The following is a 24,163-nucleotide window of genomic DNA, read 5'->3' as shown; positions in this document are numbered from 1 at the left end:
ACCTGTGTTTATAGTGGTTTTTAAAACTTAGTTATGTTTTTTTGTGAGATAGATTTTATTTAACATTGTCATATTTGTATGGTCTAGGAGCTGAGATTGCATTTTTAGTCATCAGAGAAATTCCATAACATTTCTTTTTCATCCAAACTGAAGGAGCTTGTTTGACAGTATATTTTAAATTGGCCGTCTAGGTTGTAGAAATACCTTCATATATTTTTAATGGCCTATAGAACAATATGCAATAAAATTTTGTCTCTGATTATAATTAGAATGTGGTTAGGAAATTGAATATAAGTTTTTGGTAAATGTAAGTGTGGTTATCCTGACATATCAGAGCCTAATATGTGAATATTTCAGGTATATAGTGGGCACTTTAAAATGCAATAAGAAGCTCTAATATTGTACTGACATTCTGTCTTCATTGATATAAACATTTAATCCCTCGGTGAAAATAAAAATTTTTCACAGCTTTTATTTCTTACATAAATGTTTTTGATGTTTGTGTGAAGAAAACTATAAATTTTTAAATATTTAAAACTGAATATCCAGTGTTTCTTCATGGGTCTAATTTTACCTCTCAGTTTCTCTATTTGACAATAAATTATTATAGTAGTGATATTTAAAATGTTTGACTCTGAAGATATCTTCTTCATTATTTTCATGCTCTGAAACTCTACAAGACTTAGCCATAGATGATAGAATATAAAGTAATCAAATATATCTGTCAAGACTAATATGTAAGGAACTATGATGATTCATTACCTATTGCAAACTACTGGACCTCTATTGCTTCTAAAGGAAAGGAATCTAATACTACCTCTATTAAATGAAAAGTGACAAAGAAAATGTATCTCCTCAATATTAAATTTTAAAAAGATACACCTCCCTCTCAAATACCCAAATGAGATGGTGGGTGGGGGACAAGCTATGTTTATTTATCCCAACCTTTAAACCATATATATAATCATACCTATTTGAAGATAACATCATTTTTATGTGATTTGAACACAAGTGAGGAATTTAGTAGAAGAATATATAGATGTATAATAAATACAATTATGAATTGAAATTTTTTATTCCAAAGCACATGAAAAACTATTTTAGAAGAAGCTTTTAAAGTTATATTACAATGAAAATACACTAATCCCATATTTCTGAATTTATTTCTGAGTATATACCCATCTCTGAATTTATTTAAGTGGCACTGCTCTTTAGACCTTTGCTTGGTTTTTGTCTTTCTTCCTATATTTATATGAATACCAGTGTACTTGAAAGAGTACAGGCTTTAGAGTCAGAAAACATGGCTTTGAGTCTTACATTGCCTCTCATTAGCTCTATTAAGACCTCAGGGAAGTTTCTTAAATTCTGTTTTATTTTGAGCATCAAATGTCATACCGTATGGTGAAGCACATTGTAAAGTTTTAACACCCTGAATATACTACTTGTAATTTTTCAAGGAAGATTGCCTTGTAACTTTATTAATTACTTTATGTGAGTTTGTAATAAAGGATGTCTATCAAATTGGTTTTAACCAGGCTTTTTAAAGTTACAATTTCCCATCATATCTAAGGAGGTAAGCAATTGGGGTATTAAATAAAAATAGAAGCATTGAAAGTCCTAGAGGCAAGATGATGAACTCTTAACTTCTTCATTTCCCAATGAGAAAACAGACCTAGAGGGGTGCTGGAATTTCACAAGATCAGATAGCAACTTGCTTTCAGAGTTGGAGTCTTCTGAATTTAGGTTTACTGAGTTTCAGGCTGTTGTTGTTTTGTTTTGTTTTGTTTTTTGTTGTTTGTTTGTTTGTTTCCTATCTGTACCATGCTGCTTTTCTAATCATCATTCCTTGTGATTTTTCTGGGTTGAATTTTTTATTTTCTGGCCAATGTTCTCTTACCCAGAGAAGCAGAGCTGTCCTTCCCTGATAATATCCCACTGAGGGTTAAATCCCATAAGCAACATAAAAATCAGTGTTTTTGTACAATGATGCATACGGGCATGGCAGATTATTTCCATGTGGATTTTAAATGTTGACCACTGTATTAGTAGTAAGTAGGAAAGGCCTCAAAATTCCCATGTAAGTGGATATGATGCATTCTAATTGAATTTTTCCAGTTAATTTTTTGGCCTTACATCTAGCCATATAAAAAATATGAAAAATGTTGTCTTAATTTAAACATGAACACAAAGGCCAAAATAGAAACTAGATCTAAGGAGGCAACATAATGTAATTATGTGAGTAGTGCTTCCTGTGTTAGTCACATCAATGTACAAGATTTATTAATTTAGACCATTGAGTATCTAGTCAGAGTGAGTATATGCTCACAATGATAGCTCAAATTCCGAAGATTCCAAGTTAAGAATTTCCTTTAGGAAATCCAGATAGAACTTAAAGCAGATTTGGGATCATAAGGAGAGAGCCAGATTCCTCATCAGAAAGTTGACTTTACTGAATATAGACAGAGCTGGAGATGAATCATAAGATGTGGTAATAAAAATTATGTCCAGAGTTTTAAATGTACTTTTTCTAGAGAAATTCTGCCCAGTTTATTCTAGCAGAATAGATGGGTGTATTTTTCCTAATGCTAGATGGAAACGTTAAGAAACAGAACAATTTAGAAGTTAAGAATTAGTTGAGGCCATTATAGAGGCCAGTATTTTAAAATATTTTTTCTAAATTTAGTCCTTACAGGGGCCAATATTTTAAAATATATTTTTTCTAAATTTAGTCAAGATAGTTTTTACGCCTTATACATGCAGTAAGAATCTAAGTGGCTCTCTAATATACCACTTTTCCACACAGGGGTTTTCAGTTAAGATTGATTAAATAAGGGTGAGTTCTTATTTTTAGTAGCATCCATTTATGCAAGTAAACAGTGTTACAACTTTAAAGTAGTGATATCTTACCAATATTTCTAGAAATACTAAACAGAAATAAAAAGAGTAAGTAGACATTGACACATTGTAAACACATTATCTAACAAGTATGAATTGGGTCCCAAAATGAAGATTTTAAAAATTGTCTCTTACAGAATACCAGGAAAAACCTACATGGTAATAGCTTTTCTAACTGTGGGTACTATGGGGTTATCAAACACTTCCTTGGGCTACCTGAATTATCCAACCCAAGTCATCTTCAAGTGCTGCAAGTTGATTCCTGTTATGCTAGGAGGAGTTTTTATTCAAGGTATAGTAATGATATATTTTCATACTGTTTGAAACTAGTAGGATATGTTATAGCATCTAGCATTAGGAAAAATATTAAACTTTGGTTAACTTAATGAACATTCTAAATATCACTTCTGAGTGATACAAAAGTAAAGTATAAAAATACTAATACCTACCTTAGTATCTACCTTATATCTACCTTAGTATCTGAAATCAATAATTTGAACTCAGGTAGAATAAAAATGGTATTTTGTTTTATTCTTTTAATCTGGAATCTACTTACATTTCCAGAAATACTGTATTCACATATTGAAGGCATAGCTCAAAAGTACCTAAGTACCCAGAAAGCTCCTTTTTTCAGTTCTTTTATTCATGTACTCTTCAGGGCTCAGAGTGCTCTCTACCTCCATTATAGAAACAGACAGTTCTTAAATTGAAGTGAAGCTTAACTTGAGCCAAACTGCTTTTTTACCAGTTCTGCTGGCTTATTGGTTTCTTAGAGCCCCCAAAAGTTACAAGCTTATATGGAAAGAGCAGTAAAAGACAAGGCAATGATAGCAATAAGCAGCAGGACAAGTTATTGTTCACATAACTGTCATGAGGAATATTCATGTTTTTATAATCAAGTGTTTCTGTATCACTGACATTCTTATATAGCCTGACTTCATTTTATGCATTAGATGCCTTCCTAAAAAAGCCTTTCAATGAAAGTATGCCTGTCAACTACTTTACATAGGAAAAAATAATTATCTCGATCCCTTTTAAAAAATTGCATTTAATGTCAACTAACAGTGCATGTATAGTATTTCCTTACAGTCCTTCCAAAAAGTTACCCACTACATGGTTCCATTATTTAAATGTGGTTATATTAAAATAAGTTAATCTTAACTAACCTAGAGGTTATTTGATTATGGTGCAGTATTTGCAAACTTCAACAGTTATATGGCTAGAATAATTACTTCGGTTGCGTTGTAAACATATAAACTATAAGAAAATATATAGCCTTATATATAAAGAAAAAAGGCATTAATTTTTTAAATGTTCATATTTACTCACTACCATAACGGAAGTAAAATAGAATCTCATATCTAACCTGTAAACACAGTGATGCTCATTGATAATTTAATTTTCAGAATCCCTTTTGTGACTGTCTCATGCCTTGACCTAAGTGTTCTTCATATATTTTGACATTGGATATAAAAAAGCAGACCCTTGATCTACTCAGTTAAACACAGATCTAAAACTATGCTGTGTGGATCCTTCCATTCTGAGGTTGACTTACATTTATATTACACAGGCAAGCGTTATAATGTTGCAGATGTGTCTGCTGCAGTGTGTATGAGCCTTGGTCTGATATGGTTTACCCTCGCTGACAGCACAATTGCACCCAATTTCAACCTGACAGGTAAGGAAATTTATTATCTTCCAAGATTTTGTAGGCAGTTTGGTTTACAGTTTCATAAGGATTTTAAATGAAGGTGTGACATCTATAATTCTCATATCTGTAGAATTTGTAAATTAATTTTTTTCACAAGCAGAATAGATACTATAGTATGTTTAGAAATAAGTAAGAAAAAATATGTGTTTGAATCGTTTTCATTCTAAAGGCTTTATGGAGAAATTGTTTATACATATTGTCATTCTTCACTATTAAGTTTTACTCATAAGATTATTGTAGTAAAATTATTACAACCCTGGAAATATAACAACAGTTTTGACTACTCATATATTCTGACATGACAGAAAGCTGTTTGCCCAGTTAAAATTTTCTGTTATCAGGTACATGATAGATCAATTTCTTATGGGTTGAATTGGAAATATACACATGAATTATAGGAGAATCCCAGTAATATTTTTTATTCTCATTTTCTTCATTGAAACTTGCACATTTACTTGTCATTATTTTAGCTAAAGAGGGAAAGATACACTGTGCTCTATTAATATGGTTATAACCTAACATGCTTAAACTTTCCACCATAAACAGTGTGCCATGTGGAATTTTGAAAATTAATTTTAGATTTTTTTCAGAGGCAGAATAGGTTTCATAGTATGTCTAGAAATAAGAATAAAAATAGGTATTGGAATTTTGTTTTCATTCTAAAGACTGTGGAGAAATTATTTATGTATACATATTTTCATTCTTAACTACTGAATTTTACCCATAATATTATTTTAGTGTCATCCCATACCCAGCCCTGACAAAATAGTACAAGATATTTAAAATATCTAGGTCTTCACCCTGGCTGGGTGGTTCAGTTGGTTGGAGCATCATCCCTTTCCCATACCCAAAGAGTTGCAGTTTCAATCCCTGGTCAGGGCACCTACCTAGGTTGTGGGTTTGATCTCAAATCAGGGTGCATATGGGAGGCAACCAATTGATATGTGTGTGTGTCTCTACTCCTTTCTTCTCTCTAAAATTAAAAAATATATATATGCCCTTGAGCAAGGATTAAAAATAATTAAATATCTAGGTCTTCAAAGGAACTCTGAAGAGCAGGAAAAAAATTTTACATATATCTTTTTCTGTCCAGAAAAAGTCCAACCATTGTTAATATAACAGGAATGATTTGCATGATACTGATGTAATGTGGCAGCCAAGGAGAGTGGACTGGGATGCACATGCATGAACAATGATGACTTCACAGTACTAGTCAATATGGGCAGTAGATGCCATTGAGTGAGCATGTGTATTATGTGGCTGTTGCATTCAAAATGACTGAGAAAGTAGAGCAACGAATCTGCATCAGATTTTGAGTTAAGCTTGAACACTCCTACCTGGAAACTATTCGGATGATTCAGAAGGCCGCAGCAATGGGCAACTGGTGATTGGCAGCTTCATCACGACAACGTACCCACTCATGCATCACGCCTCATGCAAGAGTTTTTTGGCAAAACATTAAGTCATCCAGGTAACTCTGCCTCCCTACAGCCCAAACTTCGTGCCCTGCGACTTCTGGCTTTTCCCAAAACTAAAATCGCTTTTGAAAGGGAAGAGATTTCAGACCATTAATGAAATTTAGGAAAATATGACAGGGCAGCTGATAGAGATTGGGAGAACTGTATAAGGTACCCAGTGGCTACTTTGAAGGGGCCTGAGGCATCATTATTTTATGTACAGTGTTCTTTTATCTTGAATCGTCTTCAATAAAAGTTTTTAGTTTTCATACTATGTGGCTGGATACTTTCTGGACATACTTTAGTACATATTACAAAGTGTAGTAAATATAATTATTTGTGAGGAAAAAGTATTAGAAACTGAAGCAAATTATTTACATAAACTTCACTATTCTTACTACTTGTTAGTCAGTCTTTCTTACTAGTCTGGTTAACCAGGCTAAGTTAAGGGATTTAAATGCTGTATATACACCTCAGCCTCTTGGAGCAGCCCTTTAAGAACTAGGAGGTCTGGTAGAACCTTTTATATTCGTTCTTTCAACTTGGACCATTCAAAGTACAAGAGATCCTTAATTCAATGAGGCTTACTTACTCTGAGAAAACTTTTAGAGTTGCAGGTGTTTCTTACATGGTTTAGATTTTTCAGAAACACTTTGTTTACATGTCCACAAATTTAAAGTTTATGTTTGAAAACTAGGGAAATTGACTCTCTTACTTAATGAAAATGCAGTTTTAGACAAGGCACAGAATTTGCTATCAGAGACATGGCTTCAAATTCTGTTCGAATCACTTAAAAATATATCTGTGGCTAAATTGCCAGATGCCTTTGTACTTCACTTACCCAGAAATAATGATGATAGTTTGTATCACGCACAGGTAGTGAGAGGATAGAGTGAGACAAGAAATAATGGGTGTGAAGGCAGATACACTTGGTGGGGGCGAGGTGGTGATGGTGACGATAATGATGAAGACGTGGTTCTGTAACTTCTCACTATAGCTTAAGTGCTAACCCTTTCTGAGTTTCATGGAAATACTTTTAAGAAAATTAGAATCTAACCATACTTTCTTATTAGGAATAATTGATGAGCACTTACCACAATCCCTGATCTGTAAGAGGATATTATCTAAAGGAGATTAGATTAACTATTAAAATGGTTAAGGCAGACATAAATAAAACTTTGAATATATAAAGGAGTATATCAAATTTACTTACTCAAATGTTCACCTTAAAATAATCCCCTTAATATGCAGTGAAGGTATTTTCATAAAAATATTTCATGTTGTTGCCATTGTTCAGAACACTTTTGGAATATCTTTGAATAGCCTTTTAGGAGCTAGGCCATTGTTTTCAGGATCTTCAGTAGTGCTATGTCTTTCTTTTGAGGACAGATTTGATATTTGAAACAAGTAAAGGAGCATTCAGAATCAAGTAAAAAAGAAAATCAAGTTGAAGAAAAAGTATGAAAACTTGAAAATTCTCAAGTGTATATGTGTGTACATGTATTTTCTGCTTTGATTCTTTTCATTTGGGAAAAAAGAAGAAAACTCCCTTAAATCTCATCAGACTCACAGATGTAAACAAGGCCACTCTTGATTCTTTCTGTAAAGCACCATGACTGCTGACCAGTGTCCTAAACACTTGCAGTTAAGGGCCTGCTTCTCCAGATATTGCATGTCTGTATGAGTGTGTTGATTTCTGGATTTGTTTATGCCAGTTGTACCTGTTATTGTAATTATGCAATAATTAAATATTTACTTGAAGTATTCAAAACTGAATCTGAAGAAAGAATTGTTTCTATAGGAACTAAGTTAACTGAAACCATTTGGTTGATAAGTCGATAAAACCACTTATTGAATCATGGGAATGGAAGAACTGTAAAAATTGGGAGATATCATAAATATATAAAAGGTTTCTGCAACCTGCTTTTTTCAGAAGTTCCCGAGTTTTGGTATACTTTATTTTTTTACTTCTGAGGTTCATGGGGGGGAAAATATATATATATATATATATATACACACACACACACACACATATATATATATGTATATATATGTGTGTTTTTTGCAAATTTATATATTTGGGTTCCAATTTTGCTTGTAAGATAATGACTATTTTTAAAAGTTCTTATATAAGTTGGTGTGCATTGATTGAGCCCTATATTAAAAAAATGTGAGGTGCTGTCCTTGTTTTGAAAGTGCAAGCCGGTTTATTTCTCTCTCTTGTAAAAAGAAATCCAAAGGTGGTAATAATTATAGCTAATATTTACATAGCTCTTATTGTGTACCAGGCACTATTATGTAATATATATATATATATATATATATATATATATATATATATATGTATATATATATATGGTACTTTTTAACCAAAATAACTTGGAAATTAGAGACAATGTGTTTTATAAGTAGTGTAAACAAAAGAGAAAGTGCAGAATTTTAGTTAAGACCCTCATTGAAAGAAAAGACATTAGCAATTGCATGCATGTTTATATGTTTTAAATTAAACATTTTAATAATAAAGGTAATTTTTTATGGTTTCCCTCTTCATCTGATTCTTTAATTAACTACTAATCCCAGTAAATCTCCTAAGAATTTCTTCTATATTTATTTAATACATTTTTCCTCTCAAACATAATTTAGTTTAAAAGCAGAACTATTATTTAACAGGACAGTGAAACACAATAATAGTGACAGCATTAATGCAGTTTATTAGTGTTAGCTTTTTAAAAAAAATCACCTATGTGACCTGTGTGACCTATGTGCCTGTTACAGGTGGTTGTAGATAAAAATACTCAGCTTTATGGAAAAAATGTGATTAAGATCTCCTTTTGTTTCTTAGTCCAATTATATCTCTGATAAATCTTGATTCTCATTCATATACTTAAATAAAGAGGTTGTTTTTATCTTGTGCCTTCTTGAAGGTGTGATCCTTATTTCCCTGGCACTGTGTGCAGATGCTGTCATTGGAAATGTGCAGGAGAAGGCTATGAAACTGCACAACGCTTCTAATTCAGAAATGGTAAATAGTTTAGCTTTTTTTGTTCTTCACATAAGATGGACACAGAATGGTAATAATATTTAATTTTATTAAATAGTTATGGTATTGACTTGCATTGCATTTTTAAACTAGTTTTTTTATTATTTTCATAAAAGTAATGGATTCAAACATTAGAAAGATAAAAAATAAAAATGCCACTACCACTGCTGATAGCTTATGGTATAGTATTTGATAAATATTTCTTCAGTGATATATATTTTTTACATATTAAAAAACCTTTGATACATTGTTTCTTCTATCTTTGTATTTGGTTATTTTTTTTCATTTAGAAGTTGGTGATTTTTATGCTGTCCAGTTTATATTCTCCTTCTGGTTCTGGCTGTATGTTATTATTGAAAAGGGCTTCCCTGACACTAAGATTAAAAAATTTATGTTGCCTATTGCTTTTATGATTTTCTTTTTTAAAATCTTTGATCCACCCAAAACTTTTATGATTTCCTTTTTTTTAAAATCTTTGATCCACCCAAAACTTTAAAAATTTTCTTCCGTATGGCTATTCACTTATCCCAATATCATTTATTGAATAATCCACTTTTTCAGCTTAATTCCCTACTTTATTACTTCATATTTTACCAAAGGTACAGAATTGTATCCTTTTGAATTTATTTCTGCACCAGAACCATTGGATGACAGCAGCTTTATCACATATTTATCAATGATTAGAAGTAGCCACCATTCTTCCTTTTGTTTTTCAGAATATTACTACCTGTAGTTATTCTTGGGTGTTCATATCCCCAAATAAACTAGAAATCCCATTGGTATTGTGATTGGTTTGGCATTGACTTATAAATTAAATTAGGGAGAATGGCACCTATACCTTTGATTCGTTCAATCCAAGAATAAGATATGACTTTCCTTTTATTCAAGTGTTCTTTTTTAAACGTCCCATATAAATCCAGCATATTTCTTTTGAACTTATTGTTAGGTGTTTCATCTTTTTGCCATTGTTACTGCAAATAATACCTTTTCTTCCAATATATCTTCTAACTGGTTGGTATTTATATACAGGAAAGTTATCGTGTGTGTTTACATTAATTTTATACCCAGCCATCTTGCTAGGCAGATAGTTCAGACTGCATTAAGAATATATAGGAGACCAATAACAAAGAATGAAATTGTAACAGTAATCAATAATCTCCTGGCACACAAAAGCCCTGGACCAGATGGCTTCACAGGAGAATTTTACAAAACATTTAGGGAAGAACTAAATCCTACCCTCATCAAACTATTCCAAAAAATCCAAAAAGAGGGAAAAATCCCAAACTCATTCTATGAAGCCAGTATTACCCTAATTCCAAAACCAGGTCAAGACACAACAAAGAAAACTACAGGCCAATATCACTGACGAACATAGATGCTAAAATCATCAACAAAATATTGGCAAACAGGATCCAGCAACACATTAAAAAGATCATACACCACGATCAAGTGGGATTCATCCCAGGGATGCAAGGATGGTTTAATATTCGCAAATCAATAAATATAATACATCATCTTAACAAAATGAAAGTCAAAAATCACATGATCATATCAATAGATGCGGAAAAAGCATTTGATAAAGTACAACACCCATTTATGATGAAAACACTCAGCAAAATGAGAATAGAGGGAGCATACCTTAACATAATTAAGGCTATATATGAGAAACCTGAAGCCAACATCATACTTAACGGACAAAAACTGAAAGCATTCCCCCTGAAATCAGGAACAAGACAAGGATGTCCACTCTCTCCACTCCTATTCAACATAGTGTTGGAAGTCCTAGCCACAGCAATCAGACAAGAAAAAGAAAAGGCATCCAAATTAGAAAAGAAGAAGTAAAACTATCATTATATGCAGATGACATGATGGTATACATCAAAAACCCTATAGAATCCACTAAAAAACTACTCAATATAATGAGCGAATTTGGCAAAATAGCAGGGTACAAAATAAATATACAGAAATCTAAGGCATTTCTGTACACCAACAATAAAATATCAGAGACAGTAACAAAAAAGAAAACACCATTTACTATAGCAACAAGAAAGATAAAGTATATAGATATAAACTTAACCAAAGAGATAAAAGACCTGTACTCTGAAAATTATGTAACATTGAAGAAAGAAATTAAGGAAGATACAAATAAATGGAAGCGAATACCATGCTGTTGGATTGGAAGAATAAACATCATCAAAATGGCCATACTACCCAAAGCAATCTACAGATTCAATGCAATCCCTATTAAAATACCAATGACATATCTCACAGATCTAGAACAAATACTTCAAAAATTCATATGGAGCCAAAAAAGACTTCAAATAGCCAAAGCAATCTTGAGACAGAAGAACACAGCAGGAGGAATCACAATACGAGACATCAAACTATACTACAAAGCCACTGTGATCAAAACAGTCTGGTACTGGCAAAAGAACAGACATATAGATCAATGGAACAGAATAGAGTCCAGAAATAAACCCAGGACTATATGGTCAACTAATATTTGATAAAGGAAGAAGGAACATAAAATGGAATGAGAAAAGCCTCTTCAACAAATGGTGCTGGGAGAACTGGATAGGGACGTACACAAAAATGAAAATAGACCACCAACTTACACCACACACAAGAATAAACTCAAGATGGATCAAAGATTTAAATGTAAGCCGGGAAACCATAAAAGTCCTAGAGGAAAAAAAAGGCAGGAAAATTTCAGATATATCACATAACAATATCTTCTCGGATATATCTCCTAAGTCAAGAGAAATAAAGGAAAAAATAAACAAATGGGACTACATCAAACTAAAGAGTTTCTGCTCAGCAAAAGAAAATATCAGCAAGTTGAAAAGGAAAGCAACCACATGGGAAAACATATTTGCCAATGATACCTCAGACAAGGGACTTTATCTCCAAAATATATAAAGAGCTTATACGACTCAAACATCAAGAAAAGAGACAACCCAATTAAAAAATGGGCAAAGCACCTGAACAAACACTTCTCTGAAGAGGACATATAGAAGGCCCATAGACACATGAAAAAATGCTCAACATCATTAGCCATCAGAGAGATGCATATAAAAACCACAATGAGATACCACTTTACACCTGTCAGAATGGCCACCATCAACAAGTCAACAAGCAACAAGTGTTGGTGAGGATGTGGAGAAATGGGAACCCTACTGCACTGTTGGTGGGAATGCAGACTGGTGCAGCCACTATCAAAAACAGTATGAAGTTACCTGAAAAGACTAAAAATGGAACTGCCTTTTGAACCAGTGATTCCACTGCTAGGAGTATACCTGAAAAATCCTAAAACCCTAATTCAAAAGAACTTATACACCCCTGTGTTCATAGCAGCACTGTTTACAATAGCTAAGAACTGGAAACAGCCTAAGTGCCCACCTGTAGATGAGTGGGTCCAAAAACTGTGGTACATTTACACAATGGAATACTATGCAGCAGAAAGAAAGAAGGAACTCCTGCCATTTGTGACAACATGGATGGAACTCGAGAGAAAAGAAAGAAAAATACCATATGATATCACTGAATACAGGAAACTAAGGAACAACACCAAAATGAACTAAGTAGAACAAGGAGCAGAATAACAGTTATGGGGGTGGGGGATAAGTAAGGAAAGGGTTTATCAAGGAACGTGTATAAATGACTCATGGACATGGACAATGGGGAGGGATATAATTGTGGGAGAAGGAGTGGGAGGGGTGGCGGGGAGCAAAGGGGGGAAAAATGGGACAACTGAAATTGAAAAACCAAAATAAAATTAAAAAAAAGAATATATAGGGACTTCCGGCCAAGATGGAGCTGTAGACAGACTCTCTGTATCTCCCTACACAACTAAGAAGTAACACAACTACCGTATTCCCTCACTTATTGTGGGTATTACGTTCTAGACCTCCTCACCGAGAAGCAGGAACCTTACATTTATTCTACACTCTTAAACCTACGTAACTTTAACAACATACATATACGGTACCACAAAATCCCGCGATATAGCGAAAAATCAGCGATAAATAATTAAATATAATATTTTTAAAAATCCTATATACAGTGAGGCTGCAATAAGTGAACCGCGATATAGAGAGGGACTACTGTACCTCAAAACTAGAAATAAGCAGATGTTCCAGAAAATCGAGCTGCATGGAAGTCCAACAAACAAAGATATAAAGAAGAAATACTCATCCAGATAGGTAGGAGGGGCCGAGCTGGGGCAGAGAGGGTGTGGTGTGGTGGCAGCAGCAGCAGGCCAGCAGAAAGCACAGTTACACGTTTTAAAAAGTCAGGAGGAACACTTGGGGAGCATTCCCAGCTCCTCATGGGACCTCGCAGCTCACGGTCCCAGCAACGGGGAAAATCAAGTCTCATTGCTTCTGACTGTGCAGACCAGTGGGAGCTGGGGCAGAGGCAGAAACTGCCAGTCACTCAGCAGAGTCCACTTGTTTAAAGGGCCACCACGGACCTAGAACATCCACAGACCCATCCACTCTGGGAACGACAGCCAGGGCAACAGCTAGAGAGGCACCAGTCCCATACGGAAGTGGGAGAAGTGGCTGGAAAAGGGCCACGTGTGGCATTGTTCCCTCTCAGACCCCTCCCCCACACATAGTGCCACAACGTGGTGAAACAGGTTGCTTTGTACTGATGAATCCCTAAGGCTCCGCCCCTTACAATGTAACAGTAACAACAGTTCTACCTAAGACACAGAGGCCTATCAAGATGAGGAGCCAGAGAAGTATGTCCCAAAAGAGGGAACAGATCAAGGTTTCAGTGAGAGAACTAAGTGATGAGGAGATAGCCAACCTAACAGATACAGAATTCCAGACACTGGTGATAAAGATGCCCACAGGCTTGACAGATATGCTTGAGTACGTCAAATACATAAAAGAAGTGATGGCTATGCTAAGTGGAACAAAGGATAATCCCCACAAAACCAATGGTGAAGGGAAGAAAACTGGGGTTCAAATCAATGATTTGGAACATAAGTAAAAAAACAAAAAAAACCCAAAAGAACAGTTAACCAGTACTGAATGAGGAAGTAAGAATTGAAAAAAATGAGGAGAGGCTTGGGAACCTCTGGACATCTTTAAACATGCCAACATCCGAATCATAGGGGTACCAGAAGGAAAAGAGGAAGAGCAAGAAATTGAAAACTTATGTGAAAAAATAATGAAGAAAAACTCTCCAACTTTGATGAAGGAAATAGACATACAAGTCCAGGAAGCACGGAGAGTCCTGGACAAGTTGAACCCAGAGGGGACCACACCAAGACACGTCATGATTAAAAATCCAAAGGTGAAAGACAGAGAGAATGCTAAAAGCAGCAAGAGAGAAGCAGATTTGCCTACAAAGGGGTGCCTATAAGACTATCAGCTGATTTCTCAAAAGGCGCTTTGCAGGCAAGAGGGACTGGCAAGAAGTATTCAATGTGATGAAAAGCAAGGACCTACATCCAAGATTACTCTATCCAGCAAAGCTATCATTTAGAATGGAAGGGCAGATGAAGTGCTACCCAGAGAAGGTAAAGCTAAAAGAGTTCATCATCACCAAGCTATTATTATTTGAAATGTCAAAGGGACTTACTTAAGAAAAAGAAACATAAAATTTTGAACATTAAAATGACAACAAACTGACAACTATCAACAACTGAATCTAAAACATAAAAACGAAATCCAACTAAGCAAACCAGAATAGGAACACAATCAGAGGTATGGGGATCATTTGAAGGGTTATCAGCTGGGAGGGGGAGAAGGGAGAGAAATGGGGAAATGGTGCAGGGATTAAGCATAATCAGTTGGTACAAAACAGACAGGGGGAAGTTAAGAATAATATAGGGAAGGGTGAAGCCAAAGAATGTATATGCACAACCCATGGACATGAACTAAGAGGGGTGGGATTGCTGGAGGGAAGAGGGGTACTGGGAAGAGGGGAGCAAAGGGGAAAAAAATTGGAACTACTGTAACAACATAATAAAATATACTTAAAAAAAAAGAATATATAGGACTGTTTTTTTTTGTTTTTGTTTTGTTTTTTTTGTCAGCAGAGTGGGGATAGTCTAAGGAGTCCCTAGGAACATAGGAACTTTAATCTTTGTCAAAGTTTTCTTGATCATCATCACTGCTCTTCCTAGATAAGGTAAAAATAAAAGAGTTAAGGAAGTGTAGATAATTAGAAAGTTGATGTAGTACAGTGGTGAGACCATTGGCTCTGGTCTAAGATAGCTCCAGTTCATATCCTATTTTTACTAGCTCTCTATGACGATATCTCTCAGTTTTAGTTTCTTCATCTGAAAATTGGGAAACGATTATTAAAAGTACCTATGTCTAGGTTGGTTGTGAGAAATAAATGCAATAATCTGTTTAGATCATTATTCGCACAGTACTTGACACATAGCAGGTATTTAAGTTTGATTCTGATTCTGCTTATGAGTGTAATAAACTGGGATAGAAAGATTTTTAGGAAAATTAGGAAATTAAGCAGTAACTATGTAATATACTGCTTATTTTTGTTATATTTTAATGTCTTTGAAAACTATTTGCGATTTTTCATGTTTAATATGTAGCTTTAAAGTTTTTTGTTTGTTTGTTTTGTTTGTTTTTAGAATCCCAACATTAAAATCTAGTTTGAATTCAGTAATTAAGCAAGGGAAAAAAATGAATAATTATGTAACCATATACAAAAGGATCAGTACTGCTGTGTCGCATTGCTCATAAAATAAGGCATAGACTTATAAACAGTTAGGACCAACCATCATTTCCAGAAAGTTAAGCTATATTGAAACAGTGATGTTACTCAAATATGAATAGATTAACGGAGCCACATATTAAAATCCTTCATTTTTTTTACCTTTGGTTTGGTAATCACTTTTTTCCACTTTCTTTTTATCTACTCTAGGTTTTGTATTCGTATTCAATTGGTTTTGTGTACATTTTATTGGGATTGGCATGCACTACTGGATTAGGACCTGCAGTAACATTTTGTTCAAAGGTAACATCTTCCATTAAATAGTTTTCTCTGTATTTCTAATTCCCCTTGTTAAAGACTTTTTACATAATTTGATAACTTCTTTATATGGAAATCAGAAATTTTTTTCAGAAATGGAATGATTTATATATAAATTTACTTTATCTTTACCCTCCCTATAAGATAATGTTTAAGATATTCGTGATATAGAAGTTGTGGATTTTAAATTTTATTATTTTTCCATTAAATCAAAACTAAATAAGAATCTTTGTTTGACTGCATTGTTGAATGGCTTATTATTACTCAAGAACTTGATTAAAATCTATGGTTTTATTTCATTTGTAATACCTTAGGGTTTGTTTTGCATTTTTCTAACAGGTTTTTTTTGTGTGTTGCAGAATCTAATTCGGACCTATGGTTATGCTTTTCTTTTTTCCCTCACTGGATATTTTGGAATCTCCTTTGTTCTGGCTTTGATTAAAATTTTTGGTGCACTTCTTGCTGTAACAGGTAGGAATGATATACTAGCAAAGATTATGAAATAAGCATTTAAATTTTCTCTGATGCTCTTTTCTAAAAGATAAGGTCAGTATCTACTCTTCATTAAAAAGAAAATTGTCATATCACCTAATACAGGAGACTAATGAACAACACAAACAAATGAACAAAATTGAACAAGAAACAGAAAAACAGTTATGGTGGGGGGAAAGAAGTGGTAAATAAGGGAAAGGTATAGTAAAGGAACTAGTATAAATAACCCATGGACATGGACAACGGGGTGGGGAATGACTGTGGGAGAAGGGGTGGGCTGGGTGGGGGAGAAAATGGGACAACTGTAATAGAAAAACAATAAAATTAAATAAAAAAAAGAAAATTGTCATATTTCATTAATTTATTGCTTGACTCATGGTATTTTTTTAAAATTGTAAAGAAAATGATGTTTAATCTTAATTTCTTATTTGACGGTTTAATTTTAAAATCAAATACAAACATTTATCTAAGTAACTTAAATACATTTAAAGAACTTTTTGTTAAAAAGTATAATGGGATGAATATTTTCATAGAAAAAGAGTACCTTTATGCTTTTTAATTTATAACTGAAAATCCCAGTTTTGTTGAACTTAAAGTATGACAGCTGTATTTTGAACAATGTTTTTTTGACCTTTCTTTTGTACACTTCCCAGGACATCAGATGAGCTTCTCTTTTCACTAATAACTATTAGGTACCTGCCCTGTGTGGGCACTTTCCTCGCACTTTAGAGGAATGGAATTTGTATTTGGAGGAGTGAGGGGAACAGATGAGGGGCTACAAGTGAGGCATAATGAGGGCCACAGATGACTCCCTGTGCTACACTGTGTTGTTTGCCTAATGAATGGTACAAGTGACAAGTGCTCTTGGTGTCGCATGTGGAGCCAGGATTGGAAGCAGTGGGAAAGCTGTGGCTTGCTGCATCAGAGGAGGTGGAGCCCAGACCCAGCTCTGTTGGTTAATGACTTGTGACCTGGAGAGTAAGTCTCTCCTCTTCTCTGGGCTTCAGTTCTCTCCTTTGTGTAGTGATTGGTTGGACTTAATCATTTCCACCAGAGATCTGCAAAATTTGCACCCGTAATGCATATATTCGTCATTTATCTGATTTGAATATTCTGTGGTTTTAGGGGAATGCTTATTTTAATACCACAGAGTAAATTAAACAAATAAATACTTCTCTTTGTAAAAGTATATTTGCTTTCTAATTTTTCTCTTTATTTGCTAAGGTATGACTTTCCCTTTTAAAATTTGTATCCCACATGGTAAATAGAGGGAATTTGATTGTACATGACACCATTCACTAATCTTTCAGTTCATCTCCTGCTGTCTAGAAAGATTGCAAATTCATGTACCTAGCTTGGGTTCCAATTTTGCTTGTAAGATAATAACTGTTTTAAAAAGTTCTTACATCAGTTGTTATGCATTGATTGAGCCCTGTATAAAGAAATATGAGATGCAGTCCTTGTTTTGAAGGTGCAAGCTGGTTTATTTCTCTTGTAAAAAAAAAATCCAGAGGTGGTAATAATAATTATAGCTAATATGTACATAGCCCTTATTGTGTACCAGGCATTATTTTAAGTATTTTATAAATATTACTTATCTTAATCTTGAAATAATCTTAGAAAGTACTCACTAATGTTATTCCATAATACAAATGGGTAAACTGAAGCATGGGGAGGTTCAGTGACTTGCTCAGTAGTCAAGCAGCTCATAAATTGCAGAGTCAGGACTTTAAGTCAGTGTGATACCAGACCTGTGCTTTTTTTACTCCTTGTGCTGACTGCCTCTTGAACTGGTGTAGTGTCTCCATGCCCATTAGGAATCCAGGCTCCTTCTGTATGCTCTGCCATGGTCCAGGCGGTGAGATGGAGAGAAAACAAAACACCTTTCTATTTGTGGAAACTTCCTAGAAATCACACTCCTGGAAACAGTACTTCTGCTCACATTTTTTTTTTTTTTTTTTGGCCAAAATCTAACCCATGATCATGTCTAGCTGTAAGAGAGGCTAGGAGGCATGGCCAATTAAAAATAGGGGTCCTTTTATTAAAGTAAAAGGAAAGACAGATTTGGGGAATTGGGGTCTGACACATGTTTCCAAAACAGTTTCTTCATTTGGTGTTCTTCATTCATGCATTGAACATTAAGTGCAATAACTATAGAATCTGGGAATATAAGGATGACTAAGACAAGGAACTAAGTAAAGTATGGTCTAGTAGGAAAATAGTAACTGTTAAAGCAAAGTGAAGGAAAAGCTATAATGGAGATATATGTGGTTTTCCCACCTCTACCTGGTGAGACAAGGGAGGGAGATTTCAGGGCTTACAATAGACTTTGAGGTAATGACTTAAAGGATAAGCAGAAGTCAATACAGACAAAGGATTGTAAAGATTGCTCATAAGTCTTATCCAAAGGTGATCACTGTTAAGTTGCCTGCTCCACCTGACATTTTCTTTTAGAAAGCATTTCTTTTCTGCCAAACTTGGCCTGAGGGATGACATGCCTTCATGTGTCATGGCCTCTATCGAGCATTTATTACAGTTGTGCTTTAGCATTTATCTGGAATATTTAATGTCTGTACCCTCTAATAGACTGTAAATCCCATAGTAACAGCAACAGCGACTTTTTGTTTTTTTGCTTTTTGTTGTTTACTTGTACCTCAAATAGATCCTGGCAAGTAGTAGGCTTTGTAAATATCTGTGAATGAATGATTTCCAAAATATCTCTACCTATTTTTCCCTATAGTGACAACAGGAAGAAAAGCAATGACCATTGTACTTTCATTTATATTCTTCGCTAAGCCATTCACATTTCAGTAAGTACATTTTAATTAAACAAGTTTCTTGACTTTTAGATATGATACTTTGTTTCATTTACCTATTAAATAGCCTTAATTTGTTATAAAGCATATTTTTCATCTCTACCTCTAATTTATTGATGTGTCTTCTGCTGCTTCAGAAATGTGTGTAATTATTTTGAAGAAATAATTCTGTACACTTAAACTGTTCAACCAGAATCCCAGGGAAATGTGATCCTGTTTGCAATATAAATGACTATGAGTGATATGTTAAGATTAAGAGGGATTCATTTCCCCTGGCCTATTACAAATATTTTAGATATATATGTGTGTCTGTGTGTGTGTATATGTATATATAATGTGTGTGTGTCCAGAAAATTTCCAGCCATTGTTAATATAATGAGAATGGTATGCACGACATTGATGTAATTCAGCAGCCAAGGACAGTGGACTGGAATGCACTTGTGTGAACAATGATGACTTCACTGTACTAGTCAGTGGGGGCAGTAGATGCCACTGAGTGAGCATGTGTAATATCCGGCTGTCACATTCAAAATGAACCAGTAGAGCAACGAATCTGCAACAAATTTTGTGTTAAGCTTGAACATTCCTCCAAGGAAGCTATTTGGATGATTCAGAAGGCTGCAGCTATGGGCAACTGGTGATTGACAGCTTCATCACAACAATGCGCCTGCCCACACATCACATCTCATGCAGAGATTTTTTGGGAAACATCAAGTTACTCAGGTGACTCAGCCCCTCTATAGCCCAGATTTGATGCCCAGCAACTTCCAGCTCTTCCTAAAACTAAAATCACCTTTGAAAGAGAAGTGATTTCAGACCATCTATGAGACTCGGGAAAATACAATGGGGCAGCTGATGGTGACTGGGAGAACTGTGAGGTCCCAAAGTGCCTGCTTTGAAGGGGACTGAGGCATCATTGTCCTATATACAATGTTTCTTGTATCTTGTATCTTCTTCAATAAATGTCTCTATTTTTCATATTACATGGCTGGATACCTTCTGGACACACACACACACATATAAGTTTGTGTCCTTTACTGTTTACTTTCAAGATGTGTTAGAAATTAGCATTATTTAAACTTACCTTGGTTAGGAATTGAGAAGATTCAAACCTAGAAATTATCAATGTATAAAATATAAACCACAAAATAAATTTCCATCCATATATTGTTTGTTTTCTGTAATTTGGTTTCCCTTTCTGAATGTGGTTGGTATACATTATAGTAATCTTTGCCAATTCTGCTCTCTCTGGATGTGCCCCCTTTTTATTGCTGTATATTTTACCCAACTGGGATAACTAGTTGGTTGGTTGTATTATATTCCCAAGATGGCCATTGGCAGGTTTACCAATCCAGCACTTTTACTTAAGACTTTTGGTAGAAGTTGGACTTTGAATTTTCTATTCTCAAAATTCAACTACATTTAGTATTTTGTAAAATATCTTATTTCTATATATACTAACATAAAAGGTAAGAAATTCTCTCTGATCTAAAACTACTCTTTTTGTTTTAACACTATTATTTTAGGCTTCCCATTGCAAAATTTTATTTTATTGCATAGTTTTTGTGAACTTAGCACCAAATTCTGTGGCTAATAATGAATTTTTACCTTAATATTAATTTTTTTCATATCTCTTTCTCTTAGGTACATATGGTCTGGTTTGTTAGTCATCTTTGGTATATTTCTCAATGTTTACAGCAAAAATATGGATAAAATAAGACTACCATCACTATATGACCTGATAAACAAAACAGTAGAATTCAAAAAATCAAGGACATTGGCACAAACTGTATAAGCAATGATTCCTGCTGTTTAACATAGAATTCTAAGGGACCAGTCACCAATTAATTAACTTTCCAAATGGATTATTATAAAAACCAAAGGATCTGACGCATGCTATCCACTTGTAACTGAATTCCATATGAAGTTGGCCTTTTTCTTCAGAACACTTGTTTGACTGTTTGACTTCTGAACCAGTTGAGAAAGCAACATCTGTCATACCTTAGAATAGTATGTCACTATAAAGGACTGTAATTATTAGCAGTTTATTGAGAATTTAACTGGAACTGGACTCTGTTATAAAACTAATTAGATATTGTTATGACATATCAAAGAGATTGACATGTAATAGCAGATTTTTTCTGTCTTCATTCCATTTTGGTGGTGTTACTTAAATTGATTCTCTGTTATAAGAGTGAACTGATGATTTAAAGTAGAGAGAATAACTTCATTATAAATAAAAATTATTCTGTGATTTTTTTAACTGTGCTGATAGAATTTTGTTATAAAGAGGGAAGTGAAGGTTGCATAAGGCTTTATATAAATTTTAATACTTAGGCCTTTCTCTGATAATTTAAACATATTCTTTAGAGAAGACATGCTTTAAATTTTCTGGGAAATATAGACAATATAGTCAAAGGAGTCCTCATACTGCGTTCTGTAAGTATATATCACACAAAAAAATTGCTACTATTTATCAAAGAGGTGCTAAAAGATTTAATATTTTAGATTTTTTAATTGAAGATAAAATAATTGGTGCTTAAATTATAAAATAATAAAGTTCTCATCATTTTCCTTATACTATTTAATTTGAAATCAATTTGGCAGGTTGAAGATAAAATTAGGTAAATTTAAGGGATATAAGTAGAGATGGCAAACTTGTAAAGTATATTGCTTGTAGTTTTGAGTCCAAACTCAAAGATTTTGGCCCTAATTCCTTTCACTATATTAAAAAATTCCTATTAATCTTCATTTTCAGTGTAAGTAATATTGAGTAAAACAGTTCAATATCTGTGCTATTGGTGTTATCACTTATATTTTCTCAGTATAATACACTTGGAACATTTAACCTCAATTCTTAAAACTCCATTGTACGCTGACCATGACTTCAACCTGTCATGTGCATGTGATAATTTAAGAATCTAGCACAAGGAATTCTGACTAGTTTTCATTTTTTGTATGTCAAAATACTGTTGCTTTTTTCTCACATGGTAATCATTTTTAAGTTTCTATATTTTAAAATGAAAGGAATCCTAATTTCTACTTTATTATACTATCTTAAACTATAAGACAGTAAGGTTTTGTGCTTTTTAAAAAGTTAATTTTCCAAAATCCTTGATAAAATATTATAATTTTAACTTATCAGGGCATCCTTTTACCCCCACTCTCTAATTTTTACCACTGTCTCTGCCAATTACAAACTTATTGCACTCCCCAATTTTAAACAGTTTGGCACTGTTTAAAAAATCAGTTTTCCAGCCTAAAGTGTTATACTCCATTTCCTTTTTCTACCTTCCATCAGATGGTGAGAAACTTTGTTTCACTCATTTGTATCCATGGAGTTGTCTTAAGAAATAGTCTGAAATACAGAATAATTTCTATAGTAAAGGAAATCAATATTTGTGTGTGTGCCAGATTTTATTTTGTGATCTTTCATTAATATTATGTCATTCCCAACAACCAATTAAATAGTAACAAGGGAATTAAAAATAGTAATTACAATTTCTAATGTTAAAGTGCTTGCTAGGTGTCAGGCACTATTATAGTGCTTTATATGTAATAACTTACTTAATCCTGACAACAGCCCTATCAGGGTAAGTATTCTTATCCTCATGTTATAGAAGAGGAAGCTGTGGCCAGAGGGATTAAGTGACATTCCTCTAAGAACGGTGTCGCTCAGAGAACCATGAGGACGCAGCAAGCAGAAGAAAAGTTTATTGGAGGGAATTAGCAAGTGGGGAGGAAGCCGTGCTGCGAATGGCCTGACTCGGGGGTCCTAGGGAAGGAGGAGCTGTTCTATAGGGGGAAGAAAAAAGAAACTGGTGAATTTAGTCGTTATCTTGCAGCTGCGAGTCTAGGGCTCATCGAGGCCAAACGGAGCTTGGGTTGATGTACCCCACTATCATGGGAAACTCCCAGACAGCTGCAGGCGGGCGGGGGGAGGGGGGACGGCGTGGGAACCAAAGCTGTCAATTCCTAGCCTTACATAGCTAGAAAGAACAAGAACTGTCTCAAGCACTGTGGTTCCAGAGCCCATGCTCTTAACCATTATGTTGCCTCTCTAAGTAGATGTGATTCTTCATGTTCATATATTTACAAATGTAGAAGTTGAGGACCAGGGTAAGTACGAGTTCACAATCACATAATTATTATGGGATATTTTCTGTCCATTGGACCTCACTGTGAACGTTTTAAGTAACTCAAAGTAACATAATAAGTGATGAGGTGTCTATAAGTAAAGAATTTGAGACATAAGTAAATGAAGAAGCGGGAATCTTTTTACTAGGACATTAGTTAAATGCAGATAGGTGTATTTGTCTTGAGTGTATAGAGTAAATTGTTTCTTAAGCTGTGTTTAAGTGCGTATCTTACAGTAGGCACTCAATAGCTGTATTATACAACTCTGAACATCAAAGAATATCATTAGACCAAAAAGGATAATTGGATAATTGATGTTCTGAATTTTGTCATATTATGTTCCCTTCTTTGACATAATATTCAGTGCAACAAAATAACATAGCAGAAGAATCTGGCTAACTCTTATGAATCACTGTATTAAGATGTCTATTTAAGAAACGTTACTAAGTTGGTTTCTTCCCAGTCATAAAGTATCTCATTAAGTTTTCAAAATAATAATTCCCCATAGTGGTAGTGATTCTAAAACTTTAATGTGCCTACGAGACATCTGAAGATCTTAAAAAGGAAGATTTTAATTCAGTAGGATTGGCTTGGGCCTGAGATT

At 34.2% G+C, this 24,163-nt stretch overlaps 1 protein-coding gene across 4 annotated transcripts in view; it reads left to right on the top strand.

Moving 5' to 3' along the window:
* SLC35B3 (solute carrier family 35 member B3) overlaps positions 1 to 22,823 on the top strand; it is a 28,716-nt gene extending 5,893 nt beyond the window's left edge. For all 4 annotated transcript variants that reach the window (XM_090269862.1, XM_090269863.1, XM_090269861.1 and 1 more), the window contains exons 4-10: positions 3,033 to 3,187; positions 4,466 to 4,573; positions 8,988 to 9,085; positions 16,007 to 16,099; positions 16,474 to 16,585; positions 19,347 to 19,416; positions 21,067 to 22,823. In XM_090269862.1, coding sequence (XP_090125988.1) covers positions 3,033 to 3,187; positions 4,466 to 4,573; positions 8,988 to 9,085; positions 16,007 to 16,099; positions 16,474 to 16,585; positions 19,347 to 19,416; positions 21,067 to 21,217 — 787 coding nt within the window. In that variant the 3' untranslated portion in view covers positions 21,218 to 22,823. The remainder of the gene's footprint in view (positions 1 to 3,032; positions 3,188 to 4,465; positions 4,574 to 8,987; positions 9,086 to 16,006; positions 16,100 to 16,473; positions 16,586 to 19,346; positions 19,417 to 21,066) is intronic.
* Positions 22,824 to 24,163: the final 1,340 nt, after the last annotated feature.

The sequence above is a fragment of the Furipterus horrens genome, unplaced genomic scaffold (genome assembly GCF_987537825.1).
Source record: "Furipterus horrens unplaced genomic scaffold, mFurHor1.1.pri manual_scaffold_3, whole genome shotgun sequence".
Lineage (NCBI taxonomy): Eukaryota > Metazoa > Chordata > Mammalia > Chiroptera > Furipteridae > Furipterus > Furipterus horrens.
The sequence above is the reverse complement of the archived record's forward strand: the minus strand, read 5'-3'. Positions and strand labels throughout refer to the sequence as shown.